Source organism: Falco cherrug, chromosome 3 (assembly GCF_023634085.1).
Source record: "Falco cherrug isolate bFalChe1 chromosome 3, bFalChe1.pri, whole genome shotgun sequence".
Taxonomy (NCBI): domain Eukaryota; kingdom Metazoa; phylum Chordata; class Aves; order Falconiformes; family Falconidae; genus Falco; species Falco cherrug.
This window is the reverse complement of record NC_073699.1, coordinates 118339685-118360017: the sequence shown is the minus strand read 5'-3', so window position 1 is coordinate 118360017 and position 20333 is coordinate 118339685. Positions and strand designations below refer to the sequence as shown.

Genomic DNA, 20333 nt, shown 5'->3' with positions numbered 1-20333 from the left:
ATGTAAATGTGAGTATTCCAAGTCACACAGTGGGAAAAGCGTGGTGCTTTGCTTTTACAAAACAACATCAGAGCCGCTTCTCTGACCTTTGAATGAGGCATCCCTGAAAACGCGCTGCTGGATATCTTGGAAGCGCTTGTACGAAGTAGCGCAAGTTCTGTGTATGTTCAGATTTGTCAAAGCCTATTTTAAATGCACGAACGCCAAGTAATTTTGGAGGTGTTGATCAGTTGTAGGTCTCAGCCAAGTGTACGGAAGCTTCTAGATCCTCAGCATTGCAGCAAGCCTGCTTTCTGCATGGGGTGCTGAGCTGCGAGTGGTTGTATCTGGGTCCGGGCTGAACCGCGGCAGCACGGAGCGAGTGCAGAGCCGCAGAGGAGCAGCCCTGGGTCTCTAGCACTCCAGCTCTGAAAGAAGCTGCCTTGGCTTTAAGTAGGGCAAAACACAGTCTTGGCAAATGGTATTTAAAATCTGAAAGCCTGTAAACGTTTTTGAACTTGTCTATTTTTCCGAGCTAGCCTGAGATAGCGACAAGATGTGGAATTACGGGGTCAGAATTCCCCAAGCAAAAGATTTCCAGCTGGAAGTTGTCGTGACCAGCCCAAGTCTGTACCCTTTTCACGCTGGCGTTTGGCCAGACGGGTGAGCGGGTAACATCGGGATCGGCACCACTGAGGTTCTGGAGATGCTGGATGAAGGACGCGGAGGGGCAGCGAGCCACTGGCTGGGGTGGTAGCTCTCCCGTTCGTAGGGCTGAGTTTTGTAACCCATTAACCAGAAGGTTCCGTGGAGTAACTGCCAGCCTTAACGTGCTCTTAAAGATTAACCCTTTTAAAACTACTAATTGCTGCTACAGTCCTTCCCTCCCCACCCCCCGTGGCAGTAGAAAAGCCCACTTGTTTTCACTGTATTTCTCATGCTGAGAAATGTGGAGCCTTTGTAAAATCTTTTTAGATGCTGCTTTATTTCCTAGTTAATATTTTACATCCCTAAATTCAATAAAAAGCTGTCCCTCGGGAACCTATCGATGAACTTTCTTTAATAATGTGGTGAGATACAGAGAACTAAAGAAGGTTCTCAGTTCTTCTAACAGATGGAGTAAATTACTGTGTCAAACAAAGCGGTCGTCACTGTCTGTTCCTGAATGCGCAATGGCAAGGTAGTTGCTGAAAAAAAAAATCAGGAGGAGAATGAAGGGGCGGAAAACTAGTTGCATGGTTTGGGGGAGAGACTCCTTCAGCCTATAATGTAGAAACTGAACAGTTCATCACAGTTTGAGACCTATTGTTTTTCTAGTAACCTTGAAGAATTCATTTTGGAGCGCTGCAGCCCAGACGTAGATCAGTCAGACCTGCAGGAGGATGAGCGCAGTACTGACAGCAAGTTCTCAGCATAACAAATATGGCTTATGTGGGTTATATTCCTGTGCGTGTGTTTAAAACAAAACGTAGAAGAACAAAAGTTTCTGTAAGTGACCATCTAATCCATCTTCTCCTTTTCTTTTGCTCTCCTTCACGTTTACCAGTAAAATATCCCAGCTATCGTGCTACGGAGTTACGTTTCCTTTCCACCCTGCTCTGTTTGATCTTACCTGCTCTCTGGTTTATCAACACGGGTTATACAGAGATGAACAAAATGCTAGCTAACAAGGGAAGAAATGTTACTGGTAACCAACAACCTGCCTGTGGGTTTTGCTGGTCCTCTGTAGCCTTGCTTCCTCCCAGAGCTTGGCATCGGAGGCTTCCAGGTTCACTGCCAGCTGCTACGGGACGTAATTGATGGATGTGATACAGGGCAGAGGGAAGTAACCCAGGCATAAAAGATGTCTGGATAGTCCTTTGACCACGGGAGAAAAATTGGGCTGTGGAAAGGCAATCTGGTAATCCGCTCTGCAGGGAAGAGCGTGCAGGTCTTTGGATGGAGAGATGTCTCTAGAAGCTGGGTTTGCGCACGCGGACGTGGTGGGCATCGCTCCTTTAGTGTGCTTTTGCTCTGGGGAAGGTGTAGAAGCGAGATGAGAAATCTTAGCGCTTTTCCTTCAGTACCATACGGGCTGGTGACGTCCAGCCCTAGTTTGTACGCTCTATTCTAAGCGTTAATTTTACTTTGGAGACATCTGTATGCGTGGTCACCGTGTTTGCGTGGGTAGGTAGTGATCTGAGAAGCCCTAGGGACGACGGTGTCACCGGTGTCCTTTGTGCAGCTGACCTTGCGTTTCTCAGACTCAGCGTGTGATTTCAAGCACTAGCAGAGGGGCCCTGGGAAGCTGGGGATTTCCTTTGGGTCACCAAATGATTTTTGCATTTTGGAGACCTGCTGGAGGCGCCGGCTCCTGGCGCAGGGTTTTGTCGTGGCCGCTTCAGTTATTGGGGCGCTGATGCTGGAAGTCCCGGAGCTGAATCCCCGCTCTGGGCAGGGGCTCCCTGCCGTCTGGCTCTGGTGTACGTTCAGCATCAGAACCCGTGACGGCTGGCAGCAAAGCTTTGTAGCTACAAAACGCAGCTATCAAAAGGTAGTGTGTGCCGCTTTCATGCTGCTGTCACTTGCCGGTGTCTCTGTCCTGGTGACTGAGCTTAACGCAAGGTTATGAATATGCAGAAGAGGGAAATCAGTCTCCCAGGAGCCTGGTTCCCTGCGAGCCCTGTGTCTGTTGCTCTTGTGCCCTCAAACACATGGAGGAGAGCGTGGAGCACCGAAGCGGCACTCCGAGACCCCGAGCAGCGGCAGGGCCGGCCCCGAGCCATCCTGCGGGTGCTGGGCTCCAGCACCCTGGGGTGGGGTGGGAAGCGGGGGGCGGGAGACCGGGAGGCACAAAGGCCCTCGCCGAATGGAAGGGCACAAGGTGAGACGTTGTGCCTGCAGCCGATGTCAGAAGCTGTCACATTTCCAGCGTAGGCAGCTGGTGCGGGTGCTGGGGTGAGCGCCCCGTCCCAGCAGAGAGCTCCCTCCATCCTTTTAGGAACAGCGTTCCGCCTTCCACCTGTAGTGCCTCACTCCGCAAGGTCTAATTACCCAATTAATAATTTCCATATTTGATGGTCTTGCCTTCCTGTGTGTTCACGCTGCGCAGTCTGTGTTTGTGTAGCTACTCCACGTGTTTATCCTCCCATGTCAATATTGACACGCACACGGCTCCATCGCTCTCACTGCTCCGTGCCGTGCACACCTCGCGCTGTCTCTCGTGAGAAACATGCTTTGGTCACCGCACCATCATCCATTTGGCGGCGGTCTTCGGGGCGCTGTGCTAACGTAGCGTCTGCTGAAATACAGCAGAGCTTTTTCCTTGAACCGAGCGAGAGGTAGAGGTAGAACGGACGCGCGCTGGGTTCAGACTCATCGCTTCGCTGCTTCAGCATCCTTGCCAAGAAACGTCGCCTTTTCCTTGGGTCCTTCCCTTAGCGATTCAAGAAAACCAAGTCACATAAAACTGAGGCAGCTCCGTGACGAAATCATCCCTCTGCCCCCCATCATTGTGCGTTTTGGGAGTTGCTGGAATGCAAAATTGGAATCGGTGTGTTGCCAGAGCTCATCTCGTCCTTGTCAGGAGCCCCCTCCCCCGCCCCCCAGGTTGTACCCCCCCCAGGTCAGTGCCTGACTGCTTGTTTGTGCCGTTTGACGGGCTGGAGAGGGAAGGTGGAGATGGGGAGGTAGGGAACGAAGTTTGAAGGTGTTTATTCAGTGCTGATCACCACTTCATAGATTTCATGTTTGTTGGCAGTTACATTAAGGTTGCTCCATAAAATTTTTCATATCCAAACTAAATTACTTGCTTTATAATGCTAGACTTGCATTTCCCTCTCCTTTCTCCCTTTTGTTCTGTGCTTGGTTTTTCCCCTGGTATCATACACCTGCCTCTTCATTGAGTTGTTTTCTTTCCCTGGCACCACTCAGGTGGGTTTGGGGGGGCGGTAGGCTGTCACCTTGTGGTGTCACAGGTGGCCAGTTTTAATCACAGGCTGTGGAAATGGGCTGGCTTAGTCGGTGTCATTTTGCAGAACAAAAAAAAACTCTTTTCAGAGGTACTTCTGTAGTGGAACGGAGGGAAAACTGTGTCCCTAGCTGGCATTTCCTAGAAAACACTTTGGTGTATAAACCGAGCTGAAATGATTCCAATTACATTTGTTTCCCAAGCTGTTTTCGTTTTGGTGGGGGTGTTTTTGGTTTTGGGGTTGTTTTTTTTTCCTAAACAAAATGGAATATGTTCAGGTTTTCGAGCTACCGATTGCCATTTTTCTCTCCACATCCACCAAGACAGTTGATGAAAGAATGTTTCTTTTGCTATTCTGTCTCTGTATGTGCTGTTTTTGCTTTGTAGTAACTCAGGTTGGTGTGTCCCAGGGACATAATATGTGTCCAGACCCTGGGATTCCAGAGAGAGGCAAAAGAATAGGCAACGATTTTAGGTAAGAACCTTTTATGTGTGTGTTTCTGCATGCCGCAAAGCTACCCTCGATAACCATTGTGTGTGCTCCTTGGCATTCTGGAGTCTGTTTTTAGAGACCATCTGCACACCTCTAAATGTGTTCTCTCAGAAAAGCTTGCCGAGACTAGTGATTGTAAAAGAACAAGTGTGTGTAAACGTGCCCATGTGTGTTTGGGAGACCGTGTCCCAGATGAGGCTCTGCAATGATCTCTCTTTCAGAGCATTTCTCTTATCACAACACGGGCATTTAGCCAGGCTTGTATAATCCATGTTTGTTGTCATTCCCCGCTCCAGTTAAGTGCAGAAAGAACTGCCTTAAACAGCACCAAAAAAAATATATTTAAAAAAATATTAAAAAATCACTTTTCAAATTAGCTTCAGTCACAGCATGGCCCTGCCCCTGGTGGATTTGAGGTGACTTCCCAAAGCGCTGGCACAGTTCCTTGTCAATAAGTATATGTGGTGCTAGATAATTGTTTTCTTATAAAGTTTAAAACAATGCTGCTGTTCCCTTCTGGTTGCTAGCGTTTACAGTGTGCAGGAATGAATCAGCCTGCTGTTAGCAATGGGGAATCGATATTTAATCTTATTTCACTGTTGATAGCCGTTTTGTTCACAAAAAGTGTCTTGCAGCTTAGCCTGAGTCTATCAAATTTTCCTGAAATCCAGAAAACGGATCGGAGGGTTGAGGGTGGAGGAAAGGGAATTCCCAATAGTCCCTAAATGCCATGGGATAAATCCTGAGCTGCTTGCTGTAAACTGGCACGGTGTTGCTTCAGTGGAGAAGGCAGCATTGGCTTAAATCAGCAGAGGAGCTGAAGCCAAAGTGTTAGAATAAAGAAAAAAAAAATAAATTTAGTAGTAGATAAAGAATTTATATTTTTTTTTTCTTTATGAGAATGCTGAGCATGTCATCTCTGGGGGCTGAGCCTGTGCTCCCACATGGAATAAAATTCCCGCTGAAGTTGCATGGGAAGGTTCAGCTCTGTCCGTGCACTGTCACCCCCGAGGCAAGCGAGCGCGTGGGGCAGCCTCTGCCCCCCACCCGCTTCGGCTGTTGCCTGCAGGGCTGGGGAACTCCCTCTGCTCCCAGTTTGGAGAATCGCTGGGGTAGTAACGAGCAAGTGACGAACCTGTTGCTGCAGCGTGGTCTCGGTTGCTAACGTCCCCCTCTGTTCTGCCTGCTAGGTTAGGCTCCAGCATCCAGTTCACCTGCAACGAGGGCTATGATTTACAAGGGTCCAAAAGCATCACCTGTAAGAGAGTGAGCGACATAATTGTGGCATGGAGTGACCACAGGCCGGTGTGCAGAGGTGAGAAGACCAAAAAATTTTTTCCTGAGTTATTAGGACTAACAACAGCATCCATCTCCTTAATGTCCCCGTCGTGCATCACCCACTCTGTCCTCGTTTGTCACCGCTCAGGGGGTCTGGACCCACCGCCTGCTGCCTGGCTGTACAGATCTGTGTTCAAACCCCTCCTCGGGCAAGGGGCACGGCAGGGAGAGCCCCCCCCCCGCCCCCCGCCTCGAGGGGAGAGCCCCCCTGGATGCTTGCAGCCTGCTGGGAAGGTGCAGCCCTGTCCCGCCGTGTGCTCAGCACCGCGCTGGGTGCACATGTGCCCTTGGCAGTGGCGCTGTGGGCTCGTCAGCTCCCTGCTCAGCAGTCCATGGGATCTTTATTAATAGTTTTCCAATGATCCTTCTTGTTTTCTGGCCGAGCACGAGAGTGTCATACGAGTTTAAATTTCCAGTCTTTTCTACACAAGCCTGAGAAAGAAACCTTTGCTTGGTTCTCATGCAATATTTTTTTTTGGATTCTGGAGATTTGGGTTTGAAGAAAAACACCTGTTCCTGTGCATAGCAGTACTAGTAAAGCTGTTTCCATTAACTACGGAGCCCCATCAGCTATTAGCTCTGCACCACACGGGTGACATCGGTGTCCTTCATACCCGTGTACTGTGTCCTCACCTCTGAGCAACGCTTTTTGCTCCCTTCTGGTCTCTTTATTGCAGGGATTCCTTTTAATGGGATGAGGAGGAGAGGGGAGGAAAGGTGAAAGCCTGAAACAAAATCTGGAAAAGCTAAGATGGAGGGAGATACTTCTACGTGGAACCTGCTGCTAGTAGGCAGCAATATAGGATTACTTGGACTGTGGTTCCCTGCCAGCATTATCCTGATTATCCCGTGGCCCAGCCATGAGCCATCAGTGAATGAAGTTGTTTTTCAGCGGGGAAAACACTAATGCCCATTTCGCCCTTGGCCATTTTGTTTTCATTCCGTCTCTCTCTAAGAAGTCGCATGCATAATTGTGATACTTGTAATGCTAATAATGAACAACTTGTAATATTTTTAATTAAATCCCTCTAAAGCTCTTAAAGTCATAAATTAGTATTTTTTCAGTTCTTTTTTCTTTAATTTCATCTACGGAGTTTTTCAAGGCTTTGGAATCCCATCTAATTCTTGAAACAAGCCTAGAATAAATTGAATCACTGTAAGAGGATATTTGGCATAAATATGTGACACTATAAAGGAAATTTATGGTGTCCTCTTGCAGGAGATAAGAAAGGATTTGCCTGCATTATTCTGATTCTATGAATCAACTTAATTTTTTTTTTTAACTGCTAACTTTTGCGGTTGTTTTCTTTTTAAAAAGTTTTCCATCTGTTTCTTATTCCATCTTTATACTGCTTTTATTTTTTTTTTTTTCCCTCCCTGTTTGTTCTTTTTGTTATTGGGTCAAATAACAGAAATCGGGGTCCCTGCTGAGCCAGCTTCTAACCCCCTGGTCTGTGTAATTTCTAATCCCCAGTGCTCAAACCTCTCCCTGCTGTTGGGAAACTGTTCTTCAGCTTCCCCATCTGCAGTGGGTTCCCTCTGGATGACGGGCAGGCTCTCCGAATCCCTTTGCGCTCCTGTTGCCCGCTTGTAAAATGGGAATAACGGTGGGAGTAAGAGGATTTACCTTATTTCTGTAAGGTAGGGTGCAATGACTCCAGGATGGGGTCACACAGGAGGGATGGGGCATGGATAGATGCGCTCTGCTCTTTCCTGAGCAGCTTCTCAGCGTTCCTGTGTGACCACCTCTGCAGTCAGACAGTTTGGCCAGGAGACCGTTTTCCACACCCTACTGCTATTTGGGGGGGGGGCGGGGAACCGCTTTGCAGATGCCACGTGTGCAAATAAGGTTCCTTTGAGATTGGGGATATATTAATTTTGAGGATCCACCACCACAGCAGAGGCAGTTCCATGACCAAGGATGCTGTTCTTCACATGTTCTGGGTAGATCCTACATCCAAGGAATACCACAGGCTGAGATTGCCCTGCTTAAGCATTTCTTAGTTTCTACTTTACCCAAGATGTGTTTAAGATGCAAAATTGAGCTGCCATCCTGGGTTGGAGTCCCCAGTCATATTGAAATGAACTCAGCCCTTACCAAATAAATACTTGCTGTGCAGTATTTTTATTTTTCTTTGACCTGCAGTGAAGGAAATAAGACATTGAAAAGCAACTGCATCTTAGCTGGCATCTTCTGCTGTTGGTTTCACTGTATGGACACCAAAGTGTTTCTGTGAGGGCTTGAATATAGTAAAAAAATAAATGCGATCAGTCTGAGCACTAGAGAATGAGTGGTTGTTGGTGGGTCTGGTGGTCCATCTGTTTGGTAGCCCTTGGAAACACCCCACTTATCTGCTCATCACGGAGAAATCCTTCCTCTCTGTTACATGGAATAAAAGGAACCTTTTGGCTAGTGAAAACAGCACAGAGCAGCAAGGTTTAATTCTCCCCCGCTTCCGTAACGTCTACATCTCTGCTTCTTTCTCCTCCTCAAACAACGAATGCAGTGTGCATCCCAAAGGGAAAGAGACCTCCCTCCCACATCTGTCTTGTTTTCCTCTCCACAGCTAGGATGTGTGACATGTACCTCCGTGGTCCCAGCGGCGTGATAACTTCTCCCAACTACCCCGTACAATACGATAACAATGCCTACTGCGTGTGGGTCATCACTGCGCTCAATCCAGCCAAGGTAGGTCTCGGAGATGCGTCTCCATGTCATTATTTCGGTGCCTTAGTTGAACTGTCGTACAGCTGTGCTTCAGGGAGGACTAGGCTCTGATATTTAGCTGTCCAGGTTTCTGTTTCTAACGTTGGTACCTCCTTCTCCCCCCCTGCAGACTTCTTCCCTGCATTTCTCCAACCGCCTTTAAAGACCGCAACACATCACATTCCATCTCTGCTGAAAATCCATTTTGTTAAAGGATGTAATTAAAAGTGAACGTAATTATTTTTAATGGAAAACCTCTTTGATATCTTGGCGTGAATGGCGGTGAAATGCCAAACAGCTTAGCAAAGCATCTCATTAAGGCAGCTCGCAGTCGGGCCGGGGAGGCTGTGCCAGGAATGCTGATTTTTTTTTTTTTTTCCCTTCCTTTTGGCTGGTGGCTGGCCCCTCACCAATGGGGGTTGCAGCCCCCCGAGGGTGAGTGAGGAGGGGAGGTATTGGTTCTACCTACCGCTATTTATGCGGTGCTGCAAATTTACCAGCAAGTCCTTTCTGTGCTTGCTGAGGCTTGGAAGAAGAGGAGGGTGGTGGGTTTTTTTGTCCCCGCTGGTCTGCGTATCTGATTCAAGTCTGATTGTTGATCGTGGAGAGAGCAAGGCTTCGCTGCCTGGGCCTTTGTCAGATCAAGTCCTTTTGTTTTCCGCTGGCTCGGGGAGGGCAATGTTCAGTGCCTCGCCGCCTTCTCCAGCCCTGCAAGTTCAGCCTGTTCCTCTCCGCCAGATCCGTGTGGGAACATCAGGACAAAAATTACTTCGTTGTGGAGCTCAAAATGCACTTTTTGAGGTCTTGTTCACTCTCCTCTGCTCTTAGACAATGGGTTTCATTCTTTTTAGTATCTGGATTCCAACTGACGTCATCCCCATTAGCTCGTGAGCAAATGGTGCGCGCCGAGCACTGAGCTCGTACGTTGCTCCGTCAGTTATCCTGGGTCCTTGCCTCGAGGCAGTCCTGTGTCCTGGCACTCCGCCTGCGGCCGCTGATCCGAGGTAGGCATTCCACAAACATGTTAGTATCCCAGGGTCTCATCTTTTGCTGGAAATTCTTACGGTCCGCAGAAACGCTGGGAAGCGCCCGCAGTGGTAGCTGCCACCGGTGGGATGTCCCTCTGGAGCACTTGGTGGCAGGGCAGCTGGCGCTGGCTGAAGAGCCTCTTGAGTTCTGCTTCCCTCTCCTCCTTGACCTCCGTTCAAGCCTTTAATAAGTGCAGATCACTGGTGGATTATGATTTTAATGAGGAGTGTTCCTACATTCCCGTTTCAAGATGAGTTTGTGTTTGAGGGGCTGTCGTCGTCAGCCGGCCGTTTCATCCCGTGGATGCCTGGGTGGGCTGCTCAGGAGCACGGGAATGACCCAGATTCTGGGAAAGCGGGGTGAGGAATCAGGGTACTTCCTCGGTGCTGATCTCTTTGGAGTGATTTGCTGGTTAATCAGACCCAGGACGTTCTCCTTCATCAGGGTAATGTGCAAGTGGAGAACAGACCACATCTAACAGCAGCGATTGCTGCTCAGGTGTCAGCTGTGTCCTGCACACCCCTGGGTGCACATCGCCTGTGCATGGGCAGGCTGTTGGCTCCATCAGCCTCTGGGGCTGTGGTGTGGCTGTCAGACTTACCCTTACTTTTGTCCATCTTTGTCTTTCAAAGATCAGAAAAACCCAGGTTTTGGGTGTAAAAAACAGTCTTCTGTGTTTGGGAAGAATCTGTAGTGAGCTAGATGTAGGCTGCCCTGGGTGTTGTGTAGGTTAACACTTCCAGTTGGGTTTTCTGTTACAAATTACGATTGAAGAGATTGCCAAGAGTCACTGTGTCCACTGTTTTATTGACCCTTTGTCACCCTGCTTTCGTGTTGAGTATTTTGAGTCTGATCTTCAGCTCTGATGATCTGCTTTTCTGCCTGCCTCGTGCACAAACTTGTTCTGCTTCTTCTTCAGCGGTGTGATAGAACAAGCTTCTCCTGTTGTCAGCCTCCTGGGCAGGCAGTCTCCACTTTTCGAAACCATAGTCTTTGTGAACTTTGACTTACGGAAGGGTTCTCCTCTCCCGCTGCTTAGGTTCTTCCTCAGCTTTTAAACCTGAGTGATAATGAATTCTCGATTAGAAAACAGGATCTGCAAGTCCTGATCCTCAGCTTGCATCAAATCATCCAGGAGATTGAAATTGGTGAAACCCATTAATTTCAATACTTACCGATTCAATAGGACAAGAAAAAGGTGGTTTGCGCTCCACGGGTCACGACACCGTAGACTGTGAAGAGGTGCAGGGTGAAGAGCACAAGTGGAACACGGATGGATTGGCCAGATCAGCAGCTTGTATTAGCTGTGTAAAGAGACTGCCATCTTCGTTTTCTTTGAAGCGGTAGTACTTAATTAGCAATATCGGTTTAGAAAGGGTTTCTGGGTTCGGGGTGTTTCATCCTGGACGTGTAGGTTGCAGTAGGGAGAAACTCCCCATCTCTTGGGAGCAGGGAGGGCTGAGGGGGAACGCGGGAATGGTTTGGGAAAGCCGCTGCCGTGCCTGCCGGTTCCCCGCGCGGCGCTTCGCTTGCTTCTCTTCGTCTGAGCGGCTGTCGGGAGCTGCAGCCTGATGCCCTTCCTCCGGCGGGGGCTCCACGCGGTCCCTGCAGCCCCTTCGGGCACTCCTCGGGAAGCTTGGAAACCAGCCCATTGCCCTTTGCGTCTTCTGCTCTTAAATCAATTCATTAAGGCTCCGGAAAGCAGAGTTGTGCAGACCAGGTCATATCTGAGCAGTGAAGATACAAGATGGCCAGTAAATTCGCTGCCGTGGGGGGGTTCTTTCGCCCGGCAGACCTCTCCCGAGGCTGGCTGTGTGTGCTACCGCAGCAGCTCACCTGTGCATGACCCAGTATAGCACTGGGAGCTGCTGGGATGTGCGTTCTGGTGCCAGGTGGGTCACTGGTATTCCTGTCTCACCAGTCGTGTCGTGCAGCCTCTGGGAAGTACACGTGAACCTCTCGCTGGCTTAAAGCATGGCCCCAGTTAGAAACGGGGTGCTAAACTGGAGAATTCATCGCTCTGACTCGCGTCGCCTTTGTGAGCAAAGGGGATGATCTCATCATCGCACATTCCCCAGCATGGGTGAAGGAAGGATTGGAGATGAATTAATTAAAATGCCTGTAAAATACTTTGAAGATAAAAAGCATTATGGGCCTGAGCTGAAGCCTGCTGAAGTCGGTGGTAATCTTTTTATTGACTTGAGTGGTCTTTGGATCAGGTCCTGTTATATGAAGCTTTTAATATGAGCGATGGGAAAACCACCGAGCTGAATTTAGAACTCATTTGCAAGTCATCTGTTCTATATTTGGAAAAGGACTGCGAGCCAGATTCACTGAGCTACATAATCCCCTCGAAGTTTGCTCAGAAACCTACATAAACAGTATTAAAGGCATAGTGCTTTTCAGTTGACAGCTTGGAATGATTTCCTATACGGAGCGGGGCATCAAACCTGTTTGCGGGATTCGGCATATAGAGGCTTCTCGCTGGTCCCCAGTACCGTGGGAATCTGTTTCAACCACGGTGGAAAAACAAATCGCTTGGGAGCCCAGAAATGCATATGATAATTGGCGAATTTGCATCAAAACTATTTCTGAACCTTCTTGACATAATGGATGCTACTGGTTGACACTTCTCCTGGGGTTATTCTCACCTGGAGCCTGGCGAGCCAAATAAAGCTCCGTCCAAGCGTCTTGTATGGTCGGTGGAGAGAGATGGGCCCCTCCAGGGGATGATTCATCCCGAACGAAGATAGATGCTTGGGACCTGGGGAGAAGGGGGGATGAGTAATGTGAGCTTGTAAAGCATCTGAATATCACTGTAAGAGGTGCTGTTCTCCACGGAGAGAATTACTGTGGGTTTTTCCTACGTGCGTGACTGCGCTGCAAATCACTTTGCAGTCCAGAGCCTTAAGAATCGGGTGTCATACTACAGCCTATTTTCTTGGCTTTTCTAATTGCTTCCTGTCACTTCAGCAGTTTAAAATTGAGGGTTTGTGTCATCTGTGTATTTGTGTGTGCTGGTAGGTCTCTTGTTCAATGAATCATTAAATAATTTTCAGCTTTCAGGCCAAAAAGAAAATAGGAAAGTGGATAAACAAATATTGTCTTCAGCATCCTGTTCCTGTGCCACAAGGTTACAGTCTTCAGTATACTAGAATGTAATTAGTTATTTAATTAGGGTCAGACTTCTTAGAATGCAGTTTACTTGAATGACTGATTTAACTAATGATGTGTGCCATTTTACAGCACCGTGTTCTTTTTATTAATTACATTATTCCATCATTACATGGTTTAGTAATAATCTGCACAGGTTAATATTTTGGTACTACCACAAAATTAATGGTTCCAGACTTCCATGAAGTGTCACACAGGCTCCGTTTCACGATCCTGGGGCTTTTTGGTAAAACCCTATTTTCCGAGTGTCACGGCTGAGATACCTCATTTGCTTTTCTGTGCATTTTAAAAGTATTAATTGCATTTCTATGTAGAAGGCAGTAGCACAGGACACTTCAGTCTGAGCTATATATACACTCACTGTTTTTTAAGGAACGTTCAAGCCATTCAATGTCTGAGTAATCGGTGTTTTCTTAAGGGGGTGAAGTTGGGTGACTTGACAGAAGAAGGTTGTCAGCTTCCCAGACAGTCCATACAAGCCTCGATGAGACCGCAGGGCACACTCACCTTTAATAAAGCACAGTTAATTATTGCTTTGGGGTTTAACTTTGGGACTTTTATCGCTCTGTGATTGCACACCTACTGAAGTGTTTGCAGGAGATGCTGCTGTTACAAAAGGCAAGAATTTCCAAGGGGAGGATTTTCATTTTCCTGTGCCTTGCTTCCTTGCCCCAAGTCAGAAGGTGCAGGGTGGCATCACGTCTCCGTGATCCTTGGCACACACGTAGGTCCTTCTCATTCATTACTCTTGATAACCTCTGTGTTGTGTGAAATAGCAAAGAGTAGTGTGAAAACAAATTTCTGGTAGCTTAGGCTGTTCAAAGTTAGGAAATGTGTTATGTTTACAGGCACTCATACAAAGGTCTGGGTGCATCCAAGTGTTTATGTGCTTTCCTGGATTCACTCAGTTAAAAAGTTCCAAGCAACAAAGTTCCCATTGGTTTATTTGTATATTGATTGTATATGTGGTTGTAAAGCACATCGGTAAAATAAGTTCCCTTCCTTTTCTGTGGGCTCGCCCTGTCCAAGGCTGGAATAAGGACCTTTGTCCCCTAGGTCACGTGGTAATTTTAAGTGATTTGAAAATAGGGATTTAAAAAGCAGCTAAGAGACTTGGAACACAAACCTCTCGACTTCTGTGGGACTTCTGCTCCTACATGATATGTCGAGGCTGCGTAAATCAAGTGGGGGTGGAAGGTTTGGATAGAGCAGGAGAGAAATCACAGGAAGGAAACAGCTGTGGGCAGGTGGGATGACGACTGTGTTTGCAGGCAGCTTGAGAAGTTTCCTGGAGCTACCCCAGCGGTAATTCAGGTAAAGTCTTTCTTGGTCTGACAGAAGCGTCTGAAAACCAGGGGGAACCTTCTGAGCAACACAGAGCAAAAGAGAGACTCTCTAACGGGCTGCCTGTGTGCCCGTTCAAATCCATCACCATCGTCTCGGGTTTGTGAAAGAATTGGTAGCGGTACCTGGTGGAAAAAAAAGCATGCTGCAATCCCAACACACATATCTTTATCAATAAAGTCATCTAGAAAATCAATAGATAAAGCAGAAAAATCTGAGTGGTAATTTCAGTAAGAGCTCTATCTGTCTGGAAAGAAGTGCTATAAAAAGTGAGGACGGTCACCTTTGGTGATGTCCTGAAGATATTAATGCTCTTATAAATTGCTTCTCGATAGACAAACAGATAAATAAACAAGACAAGAGGATCTGCTGGCTACCTTGGCAGTTGACTCATATTAATGTGCTGCATCTTTGCCAGGTTATCAAACTCACCTTTGAAGAATTTGAACTAGAAAGAGGATATGACACTCTGACAGTGGGTGATGGAGGACAAGTCGGAGACCAGAAAACTGTGCTTTACGTGTAAGTAGCACGTCCTTTGTCCCTGTGAGAAATCCACACCTCAGCTGTGCCTGGAGAGATGTCACCAGTGGGTTTGGGTGCGGGGGTCCCAGCTGGCGGAGCTGGCTGTTCTTGGGGTGCTCTGCCCTCGTCGCCTTCTCTTAGGCTGCCGCTGACGGAAGGGTTTTTGCCTCCTTGCTTCACTTCCCTGCCTTTGTCGGGGCCCCTGGGGGAGGCTGAGGCTGTCCAGGAGCTGGGGGAGCAGGATTAAAGCTCAGCTACAAGAGAAGATGCAAATCGGGCAGAAAGCGGGGACAGTCGGGATCCCTCTCCCCCGTGCTGTCCTCCTTGTGCGGCCGTTGTTAACGGTGCAAAGTGGCTGTAAATCCATTATTTTCGGGTGACATCCTGAGCGTTTTACACCCGGTGTGCACCCGTGTAAACGGTGACGCACACTTCTGGAAGGCTGAGGGTTCATCCCCTTCTGTTTATATCCCTTCGTTTGTAGATAGGATGTTCCATGGAGGTTCCTTCGGTCGAAAGAAACGTTGATAGTCCTACGTTCCTTCCGGATGTTCCTATATCAATGTCTCCTACCTAAATATATTTGGGTTTTTGCTGGCTTTGGGTTGTTTTGGTGATTTTATTTTTTTTTGGGGGGGGGGGGGGAGTGGTTGCTTGGGGCTGGTTTCTTTTTTTCTGATTTTAATTCCAAAGAAAGGACATTGGATCAGTACAGGGCTAGTCCAGCTGTGCTGAAGGAAGCGATGAAATCTCCGATGCTGCCAGTTTGTAGAAGAAAGGATTGCCGTGTTGTCAGGCTATCGTTTGTAAAAGCTGCGGAGCCCGAGTGCTCTGTGTTACAGTGCAGCTAATACAAGGAGTAAAGGGGAACTGGCTCTGGACTGGCCATCGCCATCCCACCCTCAGGGCTGAGGAGCTGGAGGTGGGTCTGGCTTAGGCTGGAGGGAGTGTGTCAGCCCAGGAGCTGTGGGTTGCTACACCGAGGGCGAGGGATTTCCCTGACCCACGTGTTTTATGGGATGTCACCATCGTTTTGTGGTGCCTGCGGTTTTCCAGGCTCTCTTGAGGTCGGTGGGAGCTCTTGGCTTCTCCGAGGAGAGCGTGTCCTCGTGTGCTGGCACCGCCGGGTTTGGATGGAGGGTGGCCCTGAGCACACACAGGGAGGTTTTTCTCCTTTAAACTTTCTCTCCAAATTTTAGGTTTACATACAGCGTGCTTCACTCCAAATCCACGCCGTGCTGGGGAGGGGGGGTTGTAGTGGAAATGGACCCCTGTGTATCATAGGGGTGAGTCAGGATCTTTTACAACAGCCTGTAGAAAATGCCACCGTTGAAAAAGAGTGAGCCTTGATCATCTCTGAGGGCCGTTTATTCTCATTAACCTGCTGATGTTAATGACTTATGTTTGCCCCTCCTCTGATAAAGTCTTTCTGTTCCTTGTTTGAAGGGTCGGTGAGAAATCAATTTGTGTGTCATTCAGACGTAATTGTGTATCATTCGTGATATCATATATCGTGATATAGCAATGATTCTGCTGTAGGTTCTCTGAATCATTAAAGTGAAATACCCTGTAGCTTTAGGGAGATCCAGAATACCCTGTAGCTGTGGGGAGATTAAAAAATTAAAACCTGTGGGAGGTGTGCTATACATCGGAGCACTTTGGGAGATGTGTCTCGCTCCCAGCATGCCGGTTGCGTGCCGCAAGCATGCCGTTAGCAGGTACCGCCGTGCCACGGGGGGTGGAGGTGCAGAGCAAGGCACGGGTCACACGTGGCACTGGGCTAGTGCAGCGGGGTGCTGCTGGCGTGGACGGCGTGACTTCAGGGCGGCTTTGAGCACCTGCAGGTATTTTGCTCCATATCCTGGAGCTCGGCTGCGCCCCGGGACGGTGCTGGGGTCTGGAGCGCTTCGGGAAGCCTGGCTGCTCGCCGCCCTGGGGTCTCGTTTGCCGCTTGGGAGCGAGGAGGTAAGGCGGTGGTGGCTGTCAAAGTCTCACACGGCTTGGGGGAACTTGCCAAGCCAGATGCTGGGGCAGGAGGAGGGAAAAGTCACCCTGACTCTTGGGGGGAGTATTTGGAGCAGTGAACGGGGTGCTGGAACCCAAGGCCACCAGCTTTAAGTGTCTTGACTTGCAAGTCTCCCTTCTTTTCTGTCTAATCACCTTATGCAAGAGCAAACGACTCCCCAAAAGCTGCTCTAGCAAAGCGCTCGTACTCTTCCCAGGTAGCAGAGAGCGTGTCATGTTCTGCGGTTTTCTTAATTCTTCCTCCTCCCTTGTTTTTCTACGTGAATCAGCCTCCCACTCCGTTTTCCGTTATCTTAATGTTTGCCTCTTTCCAAGACCTCTCCTTCTCCGAGGTTCGTTTTCCCATACGTTTCTGTTCCGAATGTGAACACCGGTGATACTTAGGTCAGCAACTCTAACCTGCGATGTATATAAATGTGAGGTCTGTTTATTGCAAAAGTGTTTGTAATTAAAGTGTCACAGAACATTTCACAGCTGATTGGTCAAAATGTGCAAATTACTGCCAGGGGAGTAGTTTGTAATAACTTGCTGAAATGATTTCTCATTCCATCCCTTTCTGTTTGTCTAAAGCCCGTGAAGATTTTCCTCAATTTGATTTTAATCATTCCACATTTTCTCACTCTGTATTAGCTACTCAACACCTTGCTAGTGCAATTTTGGAATATCTTGAGCCTGTCTGCAAAAGGTGTAGTGTCTTGGTATCTTCTCTCTTGGCAGGAGAACTTTCTGTTAAATTGCTGATGCTGAATCCAGACAGGGAAATTTATTTATTTTTGATCTGGGAGGGTAAGTGGAAAACTAATGAAATGTGAGAGAGTTGTGAAGACCGCAGAAATACTCCCTTCGTAATGAACGTGGTGGACAACTTTTCTCAGCATTTGCTGCCCTCTTACCCACTGTCGGTATCGGATGCATCCACTGGACACGAGCTGTACTTTTTTTGGAGGAATCGACGTGCAGAAACCTCACCCTGTTAAAGGCAGGAGTTCCAGTTTTATTACTGCTCTTGATTTATTCTCGGATGTTGAAGAGGAACTGGGTCCTGCCGCCTTCCAACTGCAGAAAGACGTTTGAATCCGCCTGCGTGGCAGCGGGCGCTGTCCCAGGCTGAGGTGTGAAGGACCATTTGTTTCCAGTCTCACTCGCATCCCTGCGAGATGCATCTCGGAGAACATAACAGATTGTTAGGCTGAGCTTTCCGACTGGCAGAGAGGATTTTATTCCCTAAAGTAACAAGCCCCCAAATCAATCATTCAGCTTGTTACAGTAGAGTGGGAAAGCATGCAAAAACCTTTGAAGTGCCTTTTTCTGAAGGTTTTTCTTGTGGTATGTTCCTCATTCCTGCCCGTCTGCTGCTTAAATAACTTGAGGAGAATCAACAATAGCACTTCATCTGCCTCTCCCATCAAACTCTCTGGATGCAAAACAGTCATTAAAACAAGATTACTTCTTAATTTGCCGGCACCTTGGGCTCAACAGAATTTCTGATGCAGGTCAAAGCAGGAACAGAGCAAAGGTGGGGGCAGAACTGGGAGGTTTTGATGGGCTTGGGAGACACGAATGGGATTTCAGGGAAAAACACCCCTCAGATTCCACGGCCAGAGCTCAAGCAGTGGCTGGTTTCGGACGTTACCGTAGTCTCCGGTGCGTATGCGGTGAGAAGTTCTCCGGGATGGGGAGGAGAGTTGTGTGTCCGGTGGAGTTGGTCCCATCCATGTTAGATCCCTGGAAGGGTCTTGGAGAGAACCTGGCGCTCAGCACGTGGCCGGCGTTCAGGAGGGCGTTCAGGAGCGGTAAAGCAGCACAGCCCTTGAAGCAGGCGTTTGACTTCGCTCTCGGCACACAGGCGCTGGCAGCTCGGCCGTACCGCCTCTGGTTTCCCGGGAAGCTGGGAATGGCAGCAAGGATGCCCGGAGGCTGCGAGTTACGTTTCCTCACAGGATGCTATCAACACACAGCTGCTGGGTGTGTTCCCTTGCAGCGCTGGGTTCAATAATTCTGCCTGGAGAGCTTGGGGATCAATTTTATCAAGAAACCTTTCAGGTGCTGCTGTCGTGCTTGAGAACGGCGCCAGGCAGAAGCCATGCCCATCCATATGTATGTATTTAGATTTAAGCAAACACTACGGGGAAAAATAAACACCTATCCACTCACAGCAGTTGCACTGAAGGTGATTTATAACTTTATCACAATGATACCTTGGCAGCCGTAGTATAATAACGTTTAACGCTGCCGCTGAGACGGGCAACGTGACACTACGGACGCTGTGACCATCCCTTCCCACCGTGACTCCATAGGGAAGGGTGGGAGCCGCGGTCGGAGCGGGCGCTTGGGGTGGGGGATAAAACTCTAAAGCCGTGTTGAACCGCAACGAGGTGATTAATCCCAAAGGCTGAATGAGAGCCGCGCACGGCTCATAAATACGGATATATTGGTGACATTTTTCTAAATCTCTTCAGCTCTCCTAAGAGTCTCCTTGAAGGGTAGGCAATGTCCTGAGCATCCCGTACCGCCTGGATTAGTAGCAATTTTCAAGGGCTCACAGGGCATTCAGCAGATTTGAGGCTCGTGCCTTGTCTTCCAGGGTTTGTTTTTTTGGGGTGGTTTTTTTTGTTTTGGTTTGGTTTTTTGACATTGTTGTGAAAACTTGTCTGTGAGGATAGAAATGTCGCCGAGAATGTGTTGAAGGTAATTTTTTTTTGTAATGCTAGCAAATACTCTACAGGCAGTTAAGAGGATTCAGTCACCAGTATGGGTTCTGGGAATTTCATTTGTTTGCTTACGTTTTGCTTCAGTGAGGAAGGAAATTATTACTACTGATGCTGGATAATACATTGTAATAATGGTACTAAATTGTAATTATTATAGCGCTGGTAGTAATAGCGACCCTTAACTGTGGTAGAAGGCTCCCTGTTTAGGTAGGATGCACAAACATACCGAGAGGCTCATCAGTCTTGAAAATCTATCAGATTTTTGGACAGTGTTCTGTTTTGGGGTTATCCTTAATTGTGTCGGTGTTGCTCTCATTATTTTCTGCTCCCCCAGGGGCATACGCAGCCTTTATTTTGGTGGGATAATAAGTTTGGGGAGATGTACAGGCTGTTTACTTGTTCTTATTTATTTTTACAGCTTGACAGGTACCACAGTTCCCGATCTCATCGTTAGCACGCACCACCAGATGTGGCTCCTCTTCCAGACAGACAGTGTCAGCAATTTGCTGGGATTCAAAGCAACGTATGAAGGTAATCCAGGCATCTCTCTCACTCTTAGAATTTAGCTGTTTTCAAGGGACGAGGGATGAGATGGGTACAGCTGTTTGGGAGAAAAAGAGGCTTCTCTAAATATATTGAAGCTCTGCAGATATTTTTTTTTTTCCTTAAAACTGAAGCTTTGCTGCAGTAAGAACAGCTTTTCCATGAAAGCAGACGGAGTGGGTAATGTTTCTTTGCCGTTTCATCTGCTTTGTTGGAAAAGAGTTGGTGAATCTCAGCTGCTGGCAACAGGCTGCGTCTGCGGGAGAAAGTGTGATCAAGTAATCAATGGTTCCAGTCGATCAGTGGAACTTTAAACTTGGGGTAGTCTGGAGTCTTGCAAGTGAAAGAAAAGTTAATGCTGGGATTTTTCAGAAGGAACTCATGAAATGCTTTAGGACATGAATGCTGAAGTCTGTCTTAAGCTGCTGTGTTTGCTGGTGTCGTTGGTATTTACAGGTTTAGAGGAAGGGTGATGGAAAAGTGTTCCTCCTCACTCACCTGAGTGACTGGTGATTC

At 48.0% G+C, this 20333-nt stretch overlaps 1 protein-coding gene across 1 annotated transcript in view; it reads left to right on the top strand.

The window, feature by feature from the left end:
• The first annotated feature begins 535 nt into the window (after positions 1-535).
• Positions 536-20333, top strand: part of CSMD2 (CUB and Sushi multiple domains 2) — a 161582-nt gene continuing 141784 nt past the window's right edge. Inside the window, 5 exon segments of the mRNA XM_055704884.1 lie at positions 536-642; positions 5612-5736; positions 8327-8448; positions 14432-14535; positions 19693-19805. Coding sequence (XP_055560859.1) covers positions 536-642; positions 5612-5736; positions 8327-8448; positions 14432-14535; positions 19693-19805 — 571 coding nt within the window.